The sequence below is a fragment of the Geospiza fortis genome, unplaced genomic scaffold (assembly GCF_000277835.1).
Source record: "Geospiza fortis unplaced genomic scaffold, GeoFor_1.0 scaffold282, whole genome shotgun sequence".
NCBI classification, from domain to species: Eukaryota; Metazoa; Chordata; class Aves; order Passeriformes; family Thraupidae; genus Geospiza; species Geospiza fortis.
Window position 1 is genome coordinate 1,332,406 of NW_005054424.1, and position 13,805 is coordinate 1,346,210.

Here is a 13,805-nt window from a genome sequence, read left to right on the forward strand (position 1 = left end):
GGAATATGCAATGCAGAACACCACTGCTGACAAAGTACCACAGAAGAGAAATTCACCCTCTTCTCAGATACCAGCTACCAACATGAAGCACTTGTCTCAAAAAGGGACATGACAAAATGACATCTTCTTCAAAAAGGCCTTGTATCCCCTTCAATGAAGCCTCTAGCTAGCACATAGAGTGAAGTAACTGCTTACATAAAGAAAATGGATTCTTTAGAGTAAAACAGCTCTCCTCATTCTCAATTATTTAGGTCTGAAAGACCCCAGCTTGGTTTTTCTGTATGTTTTATTAGAAAAAAACATAACTACAGCTTCAATTTGGGTTCTTTTGCCTCTAAAGCCTTGGTTGCTAGTTCCACTCTCTCTTTTAACAAGCTAGCTTCTTCAGCACTCTTTTGGGCTTGGGCATGTTTCAGTAAGAAGTGGGTGAGGAAGAGTTTCAAGCCTTCCCGCAGCATTTGCAGTTTGGGGTTGTCAGATATCCTGTAAAGATACAGATCAAAAACATCATTTAGTCTTCTCCCATTTCACAAGTTTCTTCCTTTTATCATCCTCTTCAAATAGAGCTGCAGAAAAAAAATCTAGCCTATAAAAGAAGTTTTATTGAAGAAGCTTTCAAATTACCTAGTCTACCTTGGTTTGGCAAGCAGCCCAAACACTCGACATATAACTGGCCTCAACAATAAAATGGAATATTGCAGCCTAAGGCTTGCTTTATGTAAACAATTACATTACAGCAAAGAACAAGGCAAACTCCATGTTCAAGCCTCCTTGTGCTGTTACATGACAGCTGAAACATCACCACCTGATTTTTTCAAACTTTATGTGATATCGCAAGACTTATCCACTCAAGCATCTCTAAGGATGGAAATTTCCCAGCCCCTCCAGGCAACCCTGTCCCGTATCAAAAATAAGATTTTTCAGAGAACATTGATAAAAAACCCATTAAAAATACCCCAAACATTTGCCTCTTTAGTATCACTTTCTTTTTCCTTTTTAAGATACATCCTACAATGACAGCTGGCACAGTGAATCCCACTGCACAAAGGTGGTACAGCAATAAGGGAAACAGGGAATTACAGAGCTCTGCTCATGAAAATCCTAGGACCAAAATGATCCAGAGAATATCTGGAAGCCTTACTTTGTATTACAGTTACATCTCTATCAGAGCCTGTACCAACACACAGGACACACTGGCCCCACTCAGGCGGAAGAGCTCACATTTTAAGGGATGGAGAGCTGATGTGTGGAAAAGGCACAGTGCAATTCCAAATAAAATAGGCAAACTTCTTATCTTCTTAATTACTACTCAACAAGGGTTCTCACTTACCTCATAAAAATGTCAGTAATTTCTTCCTCATCTGCTTTGGTTAACAGTGTGCTTAATACCTGTCGCAAGAAACGGACTTTGGGTTTGTCCAGTTCACTGAATTCAATTACCTGGCAGACAGAGAGGGATAATTAGATTAATTCAAGTATTTCAAGCAGCTGGTCTTCTCTCCTAAATGAAGAACTTTAAGCACACCAACTGGCCTCTGCATGTATTGAGCCTTGAGTTTAGTACAGAATAATTACCTGAGAAGGCTGCCTCCAAAAGCCAATCAATAATGAAAGCAAAGAACCTTCTAAGGAATAGAAGGCTCCTGGTACCAGAATACCAGATGTCCTTTCTCAATTAGATAAATACTTTGTAAGTACCTGGCACAATCCATTTAATTGCCTGTTTAATACATTCCAGTTACTCTTCTAATAGAATTCTGTGGACTACCCATTCTGAAATCCAAGAAATCTACTCAGCACTTTCTTGTCTAATAAAAACAACATCAGCTAAAAACCATAGCACAAAAACTACTGGCAAAGCCTGCTAATGAAGGGGCCTCAGCTCCAACCCTGGATATGCTAAAGGAAATAATCTCACAACTGCTCTAAATAAAGAAATGTAGACTTTCTCTATGCCTGGATCACCACAGGTTCCCTTCCCCAAATGACAGCATTACCATAATCAATTGGAACAATTTGGTAATTTTAAAACAAGTTTGTCTTAGCATAATCAGCTGAAGTACCAGACAAGTAACAGAGAAAATATGCCTTCCACAGAACTAGCAAATGCAGGGAAACACAGAAGGATTTGAAAAGAAAACACACCAACCTTGAGAACTGAAAGTGGCAGTGATTTTGTCCTTATTAAGTGAGCCAGCAGTGAAACCAAGTTGGAGATGGCAGCAGCTGACAGATTTTCCAAGTCTCTGATTTTGTCCCAAATACTAAACTGAAATGTCACCTAGGGGTCAAAGGTAAAAAAATAATCCTACAAATCAAGTGGCTGTTTAATTGAGTAACAACACAACAAACCTTTTGACCTAGTATTCTTTATAAGCCCTCCTTTAATTAACAAATGCTTGATCAGACTGTTCCAATTATTTTAAAATGCATAAACCAGAAGAAATAAAACATTCAGCATTTCATTTCCTATTCAGATCTGACCATGAGTATGCCTTACTGAATGCTTAGCCATACCAGCAGATTTTTTCCTTGGGATCAAGATCCTAACAGGCACACACCACTCTCAGGTATTCAGTAAATCTGTTCCTAACCACTGTCATGACACAAAACCAATGAAGCAACAGATTTGTCTTTACCTGAAATCGTCTTTCATGTCCACAAAACTTGTTAGCCAAAAATGCATAGAAGGGGTTGAATGTCTTCTCCTGTAAGCAGCAGTAAAGGATGACATGAACTATTTCTCTCTCCTGCTGATCTTTCAGTCCAAGCCTGAAATTTAGCAAGAAATTGAGAATCATTTTGTAAGGAAAAACTTGCTGACACAAAGAGCTACAGTCAACATCTGAGAGTCATATTTTAAAACCTGTCCAAACATCACCTTAATTTTACTTGTTACAAAGTACCAAGTCTTTAAAACTCCTAATAGACACCAACTTGTTGGCTAAACAAGTATCCTGGTATAACTCTGTGGAAATGCTGAAGCATTATGGCTGTTGAAGGAGGAGATGCAAAAGCAAGACCTCAAGAAACAGAAGTGGAATGACAGAAGTATTATCATTGCCCAGGGAAGGAAAGGGATCCCACTCCATGTTTGCAGCTCTCCATGAACAGAAGAGAGGGCACAGAGGTACCAGAAGTAGCACTGAACCCACAGGTACCACTGCAAGGGTTAAACTGTGAAACAAAGGCTAAAGAGTGAAACAAGAGCTGTAGGGTTCTTGTTGTGATAATCTCATGCTTGTACTTATGGTCATGGGAGGAAAATCAGCCTCTGGATCATTGCAAGCCTATTTGGAGAAACATTTCTAGGGTCCTTGACTTAGTAGGGATAAGAAAATATTCTTAGATGGCTTTTTTACTTGGTGACATGAATTTTTTAATCTCTGGGTCAAATCCATGCTACCTGATACATAAAATTCATTTTTGTTTGATAGTAACCTAAGAGGATACAGTCAGTGATTACAAAAAACCTTAAAAAAAAAAAGCCTGGAGAAAACAGTATCTATCTGTCTGTCTATCTATCTATCTATCTCTCCATCTTATGTTGGCTTCTTCAGCACGAAGGCCAAGGACTGAGCAGCCTTTCCATTCCAACAGCTGACCAGTGTAAAAGAGAGCTGAGACACTCTGGCATGGAATGGTGACTAACTCACAATGCACCTGGTCTGTGATTTAACCTCCTAATGCTGCCAAACGCTTGGCAGCATGAAAACCAATTAAAATGAAAAATGCATCAAATTAGAATTTGAAAAATATCAAACAAAATTCTTCTCATTGCTTCAAGTTCAAGTTTCACAGGGCATTTGTACAACTCAAGAATACTTTCTAACCAAGTTTGACTCCACTGGAACTTGCCTCGCTGTCTGTAGGGTACTTGGTCATTACTTGATGCCAATATCCCTCCTTTGTACACACCTCCAGACATCTGCATTGCATGTGACCACAGACACCCCAGATTAACAGAGAAAACTCTGCTGTTGAGCCCAAATTCCCTAGAATTTAAATTTTACAGACAGAAAATCTAGGATGATTTCTAGGCTGATGAGCAGTAAAAATTGAGAAGTCTGCTCTTCCAAAAGAGGTCAGTACTGGAAGTGCTGTGTCTGTGTCATAACCCACCTGCTCTCCCATCAGCCAAGCTCCATCTGATTTCAGAGCAACAAAAGGTTTTTTCTACAAATATACAGGTTTTCAGCCATCAGATTTGCATTTAATAGATGACTTGGGAAGTTACACTGCAATCCCTAGTTTGGCACACTCTCCTTTCATTTGTTCCTCATTACTCCTGTCATGACTTGCTTGTTTAGGAAATACTCATGTTGCCAGAGTTGTAAGCAAGTGACAACACTTGGATATTCAATTTTCTTCCTACCTTCACTTCTTCACAGAACTAGAACTCCTAAACACCTAAAATTTAAGAGTCTGGACTGTCTTTCACTGATGAGCTAAACCTGTGTAGATTTCATAAGCCTGATATTCTTTGATAAAGAATGTGAAACCACCTCACTGATTCAATTATTCATGAGTTACAGTATTCCCATGGACTTCTATATCTTGATCCTGCTGTAAATGGGATAACTGCCTCTGAAGCAGGTTGTCACCAGCAGAAGCCTGCCTCCAAGTAGGTTAGTTATCATCAGCTGAAGCCCAAGACTATCATTGCTTTCAGGTCAAAAATAGGAACTCTTAAATCCCCTTTTAAGTCAGTTCAAATTATATTAGTAGATACACTCACTTTGGTAGTATTTAGCAAGAAATTGAGAATAATTTTGTAAGGAAAAATTTGCTGACACAAAGTTATCCTGAATGACACATCTCACTTCAATAGGATAGCTGAGCCTTTCATGAGTGGCTCAGTATTTTCTGAGATGTGAAGTTTCTCAAATTCTTTATTCTTCTACAAAATAACTTCAAAAATTGCCTCTCCATCAAACTTAAGCAGCATTCATTCTCTCTCCTGAGTGAAACTGTGATTTGTGAAGAAGGTGTGGCCTTTCAGCTGATGAAGACCATCCAGTCTCACTCTCTCCTCATTGTAACCAGTGATGTCCCCAACCCTCTCCACTGACACCTCTGCAACCACTGAACCACTTCAGGGAGCTGTTCTGGCTTCAAACTAATACTTTCATCTGCAGTAAGGAGGAAATGGACTAGAAAACCTATAGCAGCCTAGATTTCAAATAGTTTAAATTATCCTTTAACCACACCTCAACTCTGCCACAGAACTAGCTGCAGATGAATCAACAAGAGCAGTTCAAGTATTTATTTATATGCTCTTCCTCATGAGACATCAAACATACAAATACAAATTCCCATACACTCTGGAGCACATGTTCACACTGAAGCTAATTCCTTCACTGACAATTATGTGTACTTTCCATTATACTCTGCCAGATGTGGGTAGATTTAAGAATTCCTCTCTGTGAGTTTGCTGTATAAACATCAGCACCAACACACACCAGGCAGCCTGCAGAGAGATTTTCTGCCAAGCCTGTATGTATTCAGATTTGTGTACTAGCTAAAATAGCACAGATGAGAGTCAAGTCCAATTTGCAAATTGAGCTGCCACGTCTTGGCAAGAGCTGCAGCAGCAGCTAATTTCTTTTAATTGAACAGGCCATATTAAGATACTGGAATGACTCCATCACAGTCTCAAATCCAAGCTGTGTTTTGCAAAAGTGGCATTTAATCAAATATTAGTTGACTTTATTACAAAGTCTGTTTTGGTTTGGTAAGCAAATTAAATAATTGCATACCATGCTGGTAAGACAATACCCTTGAGTTACAAGGCTGAGACAGAAAAGTTCAGACCTGATCTCTCCCCTCCCAGTTCCTACAGACTTAAAACAATATTCTGACAAACACAAGGAATAGCTTAGTTTGAGCTCTTCCCTGATCTTCTGAAGAGCTGCTTGTCAAGGGGCAAGGGAACTGGTCTTCATGTGAAGCAAACCCAAAGCTACTAAATTTTGCAAGAGAGAAGTGGAGGTGCTAGAGCACTACCAGCTCATGCAAGCATGGGCAGAGATGGCTTAACAAGGTGGCAAGAAGTCAAAGAAGTGGCAGTGGCACAGAAATCACAGCAATCCAGCAAAAAACCCAAGAGATGTTCTGCAGGGGCTTCTGGTCTGCCTCTGTAAGGAAACAAGCCTGCAGCAGCCTTCCATCCACTCTGCTGGGATACACAGGCTCCTCACATCAGAAGATGCTGCAAATCACACTTACAGCCAGGAGTGACAACAACAGGGGCTATTCCTTTCCTCTGACTGTCAGTCTGTTCTGCTTGCATCCATTAATCCTTACACCAGGGTTCTAGTCCCTTCTCCTGCCCTTTTACCCTATGTGGATCCTTAGCTATGCACTTTTAATTGCATTATCATCTGAATGTTCTTAAGCCCAAACCAGAAATTCAGCATTTACAACCTGGTTTTAGTTCTGAGCTGATTTCTGTACTTACTTCAGAAGTTTTTCAAAGGCATCCATGAAGTCTTCACTTGTCATCAAGACACAAAAAATACTTCTCCTGATATCAGTGTTCATTCTCAGCTTACGAGCAAGCTCCATTATTTTTGAACTCACCTGAAAATAAAGTTACATGCTATTTTATTTCTGTTTGCCTTAAAGAAAGCTATTTCTGTACAGCCTTAAGTAACACCATCAGTGAAGCTCTCCAGTAAACCATGAACCACCAATCCAAAGGTCCTGAGCTTTTGTCCAGAGGCACAGGCATCATCAGGAGCTTTTTCAACTATGGAAATATATTTTAATCTACTTTAATTGTGCCAATTAATTTTAAGACATGCTTCTTTAACGTAAGTAATTCACCATGATCATCTCATCACATTACTTTTGGAATCAGCTGGGATATATGCCACAGAGAGACACCACAATCTGTTAGAATTCCTACTAGCAAACCCACTGTTGAATCAAGTCTCTTTCACCTCAGCAATTCCACAGGGTAAGAAAAAACAAGCTATACCATATTTGTAGTAACAGCTACTATGAAGCACATGAACACAATGTTTTAAAAAAACTGAGAGCAGAATTTACAATCCAAAAGCTTGATCTTACAAGAGCATATGAAGGTTTTTTTGGTGGGCTCTGAAACGAACTTACTGACAAATCTTCAAGAGATCACAAACACTTAGACTTTTAATTTGGATTTACCTTTCCTACGTGCAGCTTTTGCTGAGCCTGGCTTTTGGTATCACTGATCATTGGTGCTCCACTCCAGGATGAGCCCACGATCCACCAGCGACCGACCTGGTCAGCGCTGAGCAGAGACTCCAGGGACACGCGGAGCTGGGTGTCTTTTCCTGAACCACTGCTGTGAACCTTGAATAACAAAACAAAAGTAAAAACCAGCACAAAAGCTTTTATTTGAAACTTTTTTCTCTCTTCTTCCAGAAAACAAGTACTTTACTTACTTAAAATTATTTTTAAACAAACACTTTAAATATATAAATTCATATCTTCCTCCCCAACCTTTGTTTCAATCAGCAACCTAAAAAGAATTTACAAGTTTCCCATATGATGTAATTTTTTAAATGCATGAAGTTGCATAAATCTATATGCAGAAGTTCTTGGGCTTTTTATTTGAAAAAAGAGATACTAATCTAAAAAGTAGACATCTTCCAATCACAAAGTCTGATTAGAATTCAGAGGATGCTGACATTGCAGCATCCTACAATTTGGTCATGATTTCCCTTTTGAACACTTGTGACTACAAATAATGACACAACAAACTGCCTTATGTGTTGTACAGTTCAAATAACAAAAATTTTAAACTCTGAACAAAATAAGAATTTTCAACAACAGAGTCTAGAAGTGCATCAGAAGGACTGCAAAAAATTTAAGAGAGGAAATCCTACAGAACTAGGTTACCTAGCTTGTTTTTGCCTGGCATCTTAACCTGATATGCACATCCTGCACTGATAAATTACTTTTATCCCTTTTATACTGGGTTGTTCTAGACAAAGTGCCCATTCCGTCAAAAAAAACCCCAAAAAACACACCAACAAAAAATCCCCAAGAAAGCTGAAATCCAATACAAATAATTACTCCTGGATTAAGAATAACAAGGCTACACCAGCCAAGCAAGTTCTCACCAGAGCTCTCTGCAATTTGCGGAGTCTTTCAACTGGCTCAGGATCATAGCCAGGGATCTTCCTCATGTCATTGTTCCTGAGTGCCAGCATGGTCTCGAGCATGAACCGAACCTGTTGGGAAAAGAAATAGTTCTGTCAATTCTAAGCTGTGGGTTTATTAAATAAAGTACAAGAGTGCACTTTGAAATTACTATTCTGTGAGAATAAGCAGCTCAGCTGCCAATGTACACCAAAATTTAAATCCAACATGTTTGCTTTTATCCCTATTACAGTAATTTGTGTACAAGCTTCATCTGCTAAACACCTATTTATTGAAGTGTATAAAGTATCATGAAACAGAAAAACTGTCCATTGAATAAGACACAAACCAGTCCTGTCTCACCCATCACGAGCATTTTGGCATCTGTGTCCTGAGAACTAATGCAGAAAGACAGACAAGAAGAATGCAAATAACTGAATGTCACACTAATGGTAATTTAGAACCTGACCAGAATGTAGCAGAAAACATTTCTGTAAATTAAACTATGTATCCAAGTACTTATTACAGGCTGTTTTGAATATGAAATCTTTAGAACAAACACATACCCTTGTCTGATCCTGGAATTTCTTCTCTGCTGTGCTTGCTTTCCTCTGGGCTTCAGTGATCAGTTCTTTCAAAGCCAATGCATCATCTTTTCTTAAGGAAAAGCCCACATTTTTCAGAAGAAACAAAATCAGCTCAATCTCTTTTTCAGTGAAAGTGCTAACAAGCTTTTTCAGAATATCAAAAATCAGCAGGCAATGAACCACATGGAAGTTATACAGATGAGCAATCAAGGCAAGCAGATTTTCACATTCCTTCCCTTCAGCATCACTTTTACAGAGTTCATCAAATTTCTTCACCACAGCTTCCAAAAAGTGAGCACCGACCTGGCAACAATTCCATTAAGGGGAAAAAAAATCCAGCAGTTAACTCTAAGTAGATTTTACAGACATCTGTAAAACTCATTTTTGGGTCACTGCCACTATTAATTTTAAAGGAATACTGTTGCTCCTTTCAACCAATAGGGATGTTCTACATTTACATACACAAATATTTAAGTGGTGTGACATTTTTGTAGAAGTCTATGTTATTTACACCTCACATTTGACATCCAGTTGCCTTTTAAAGCCTGTGCAAGAAAAACAAATATTATTAACCTACTGTACACATACACCAGCATTTATTTACATAATATTCATGGACACATATTAGCATCTTTCCAGCTGTCAGACTAGCATGTTGTTACTGCTAGCCATTCATCCAGGAAAAGCTGCATGTCAAAAAGCAAACACATTCCTGAGTTTGGCATTCCAGAACAAAATCCTTAACAGAAGGATAAAAAATAATATTGTGAAAAAAATCCCCCAAATACCAAGTTTTCACAGTTGCTGAGCATAAGGTGCAGCTGCTTTTGAAGTGGGGATAATTCTTAGATGTTTGTCAGTGGTACGGCTGGGAAAAGAAATTTTGGAATATATTTATTTCTGAAGAGAGAACTGATGCTAAAGGCTGGGATTAGAAAGCCTACAGGCTCTAAAACACAGGGAGGTAATGAATACATTGCTGCTAAGTAAGACCTTCACCCATTATTATTGTTCTAAAATCTGCTGACCTTAAGAAAACCAGAAGTCCCAGTAGCAGTACTGATCTGCATTACAAGCCCTGACCCAGCTTGGGTGTTAACTATCCAATGGTGCACAAATTTATAAACACAGGGCAACTTCTGCATTGCTCAACCCAAGAACAACTTTTGCAACATTTGCAAAACATTGCATTTATAAACAACAAGGGCAACTTCTGCATTGCTCAACCCAATCTTCAGTGCAGCTGTACTATCACATTTTCATGTAATGGATATTGTACATTTATTTTACAGAAACATTGTATTTGCAGACAGAACTGCCTTTCAAGCAGCAAAGAGAGACAAAATAAAAGTTTAATGCCAAGGCTACATGGAGAAAGCTGCTTTAATTGCATCCATCTGATATTTAATATGGTTTCAGAGCCAGCATTCAGGCCACAGTATGACAAATTGAAAAATTTGCATTAATACATCTTTTGCATTGAGATGTGGGGGGAAGAAAAAAGTAATCTAATAGGAATATGCTGCTGAAACAACTTTGTTTCCTCACAGACATTTCACTGCAATTAGCTAAAACATTCCCTTTGACATCAGGAGCTTCAGCATCAGCTTGGGCAAGAGGGATTTTATCTCATTCATCATGTTTAAAAACACAAAACAAAATCCTCTCCAAAAAATGCTATGATTTTTGAAGTTTTTAATATTCCATGTTATAACTACTTAATTCCACTGATGATTTGCATGATTTGCTTAGAAACTAAGTTTATCCAGCATTGTAAAAGGATTCCTGTAGTTGCATCACTCTTCTTACCAGGATATACATAGTTCAAAACCAATATCCTCATGTATCCATGAGCACAGAAACAGATTAGTGTAACTAAAGGGAAGAGAAACTGAAGGTTAGAAACTTTTGAAGGTTAGAAACTTTTCTACTGGTTGCAGAAAGATTGTGATGAAAAAAGGATGGGTTTATAGCAGACTACTGGTAACTCAAGGAGGAGATAAAATCAGATAAAGCAATGGACTTAGACCCTTTCACTTGTGGAAGCCTTGCAAATAAGCCACAAAATACTGATGAAACTCAACTAAAGATGCTTGTCAGTGCCACATAGTTAAAAATTACAATGCAAATCAAACAAAATGTCAAGGAAAACACTCTACAATATGTATTATTATACACAATTTGTCCCCAGCACAAGAATTACCTCAATTCCTACATTATGATGAAGGATGCTGACCAGAAGGACATGCTCCATCAGGAGTCTCGCAGGCATGGCAACTGCAGTGACACAGGCATTCATGAGAATGTCTGTCAGAGTGTCATTCATGTCCTTTCTGCTGTTGGCCATGTACAGCTCTTCCATCTGTCCACTGATGGAGGACAAATTTGGTTCACTCAGCCTATGGAGAAACAAAATCCAGTGTTCACTCTTTCTGCTCCTTACATGGTTCCACAATTTTGAGTTCACCCAACAAACAGCTATTCTTTTTAGAGAAACTAGTTTGACTTCAGAAGAAAAGATTGAAGATTGATAAGATGACTGGAAGGAATCTTTTGTATTTTTCTGTGTTTACTAAACTAAAAAAGTATAGTACATTTAATTCTAGTGTAGTTAAAAAAAATACATGTAAAAACGTGTTAACAACAGGATTTACAAAGCACTGTCAATCTGCTTACTGAACAGATTTATTACAAGAAGAGAGTGGTTTTAGCAGTTTTAACTGGGGCACATCACAGTCTTTGAAGAAATTAAGTATGAAAATAATGAATACTTTAACATATATGGTATATCAACTTTCAAATGTCTGAACAAACTCTAGTCTATGTTTTACAGGTAACAGATGAAAATTGCCAATAGATTTCTGATTTAAAAAAAACTCTAAAAATTGAAATAAATATTAATTACTTTTACTATTCTGCAGTACTTTAACCTAGGAAGGCTTGCTCCTCTTCAGTTGTAGTGTTGGAGAAATTTAATTTATTAAAAAAACCCAAAACAAACCAAAACCTGTTTTCTTCTGAGTTTTTTTTTTAAATAAGCATACTCCAACTGACAGTGAATTATACCTAGCACTTGCAGGGAACTGCTGTGTGGAATCCAGCCCAGTCTTAAATTTATTTTCTAGATTTTTCAACATCTATAATGACTAACTTTGAAGAATTTATACCAATAAAGATAATTATTCTTAACAATAGCAGACATGATTGCCAACTTAAAATCAGTTTGTGAAGAGAAAAGTCACATTCTTGCCACCTGGGCTTGAATAATGAGCATTGTCACATTGATCCAGAAAGATTAATGACTTTGCTCATAACACTACCTATTAATGAGGCCATTCACCATTTTCTTCAGTCTTCCCAATTCTTCTCTTTTCTTGTCATCTAGTGTCTCCTGCGTTTTCCTTATTTGAGGAGGAACATACTTTGTAGCACTGTGATTATCACTCTTAGGAGGAAAACAAGAAAACAAGGTATCAGATGAGATCAGTATCTTAAACACTAGAACACAAATATACATTTCTGTTTAAGATTAAAGTACCAAACTTTTAGTTAAGGATATATCTTACCACCTAATAATCAACACCAAAGGAACAACATGAAGAAGAGGCAAAAAAGTTACCCTTTAAGACAAACTTGATGACAGCAAAGCCCCTTTTCCCTAACTTTCTTTAAGTTATGGTTATTAAAACCTGGCATCTTAAGTCTTACTTGGTTTTACTCAAGTTTTATTTAGGCCCATGAAAGCTAAATGCCCTGTATGACCTCCTCTCCTCCACCCATTCAACAAGACCTAATACTGGCAGAACCTCTAAGATTGTTCAGAAAGTAACATTTCAGCGTGTAACCACTCTCTGTGAGTTCAACACAAGCTCTCTCTGCAGAAGGGTTGATCATATTCCTACACTTTAATGCCAGGACAGCTCCTTTTATTTGCAGATTTGTCACACAGCTCCCACATGCCTTGTGCTGTAGGGTATTCTCTGACACCAGCCTGACTTGGTGTGCAAACCCAGGGCACTGGGAATATTTTTCTGTCTGCTCTGGGGCACCCTGACCCCCAGGGGAGCACTGACTTTGACCCTCATTCATGGAGAAAGTTTCCTAGACTTCAAGATAGTCTAGAATCCACAAAAGTGTGAAATAGATTATAGAGAGTAGTGTAGGTGTATCACTTGGTGAGAAATTGAGGTTTTGGGATTTTTAGTATGTTGTGGATGGAAGCAAGATGGAGGGCACAGGGTGTCATCCTGGGTTTCTTCTTCATTCTTCTTCTTCCTCCTTCTCCATGGGTTTGGGTGGCATTTTGTAATTGGGCAGAAAAGTCCACATTGCTGGCTCTATGGGATCAGTTATTGGGTTAAAAGGGAAAATAATCTAGGTGTCAGTTCTTAATTGGATAGTTTAGTCTTAAAAGACCTTGTAACAAGAGATTGTTGACCATTTTGTGCCTTCTGATGAAAAGCTGCCAAACTCACAATAATGAGACTGTTTTACTAATAAGAAATAATAAACACTTGAGTCTGAACATGAACTGCTGTCTCAAGCGCCTTCAATCCAGACTCAGAGAAACCCCCGATCGGTACCTCGGCAACTGGGACCCCACAACTCGGGAACTCTCCCTCCAGGACCTGGCAGACCCCTCAAGTCAACAGCGTCGCTGGGCCCGGCTGTTTAGAACCAGGACAACGCTCCACGTGGCCCGAGTGGACAGCGAACACCTGGGCTTAACAGCGGCGATGCAACTCTGCTCTGTGCTCAGGAGGTGCTTTGGGGTTTGTGCTATCTGAGGCGAACATCTTACCTCTGCCTCCTCCTCCTCCTCGCTCGAGGGCTCGCTGGCCTCTGGCACACCGCCGTTCTCAGGGGACGAACTCTCGCTCTCCCAATGTTCTTCCACGTCATCCGCCTCGGAGGGCTCTGAGGCGTCTTCCTGAGCCTCCTCGTCCTCGCCATCCTCCTCGTCCTCGCCATCCTCCTCCTTCCCCGGCGGGCGCTCCCGCGGTCCCGGCTCGGTGTCCTGCCGCTCGGTCTCGTCGTCGCTGCTCTCGCAGAGCTGGCTGAGCCCGGCCCGTGTGCCCAGCGCTCCCA

General features: G+C 39.3%; 1 protein-coding gene across 1 annotated transcript in view; it reads right to left on the reverse strand.

Annotated features, from left to right (window-relative positions):
• Positions 1–305: 305 nt before the first annotated feature.
• NOM1 (nucleolar protein with MIF4G domain 1) overlaps positions 306–13,805 on the reverse strand; it is a 14,259-nt gene continuing 759 nt past the window's right edge. The window contains exons 2-12 of the mRNA XM_014309362.1: positions 13,519–13,799; positions 12,038–12,162; positions 10,921–11,116; positions 8,697–9,020; positions 8,112–8,222; positions 7,171–7,338; positions 6,461–6,582; positions 2,640–2,772; positions 2,150–2,281; positions 1,331–1,440; positions 306–483 (exon numbers count right to left, since the gene is read on the reverse strand). Of these exons, the coding sequence (XP_014164837.1) occupies positions 306–483; positions 1,331–1,440; positions 2,150–2,281; positions 2,640–2,772; positions 6,461–6,582; positions 7,171–7,338; positions 8,112–8,222; positions 8,697–9,020; positions 10,921–11,116; positions 12,038–12,162; positions 13,519–13,799 (1,880 nt within the window). The remainder of the gene's footprint in view (positions 484–1,330; positions 1,441–2,149; positions 2,282–2,639; positions 2,773–6,460; positions 6,583–7,170; positions 7,339–8,111; positions 8,223–8,696; positions 9,021–10,920; positions 11,117–12,037; positions 12,163–13,518; positions 13,800–13,805) is intronic.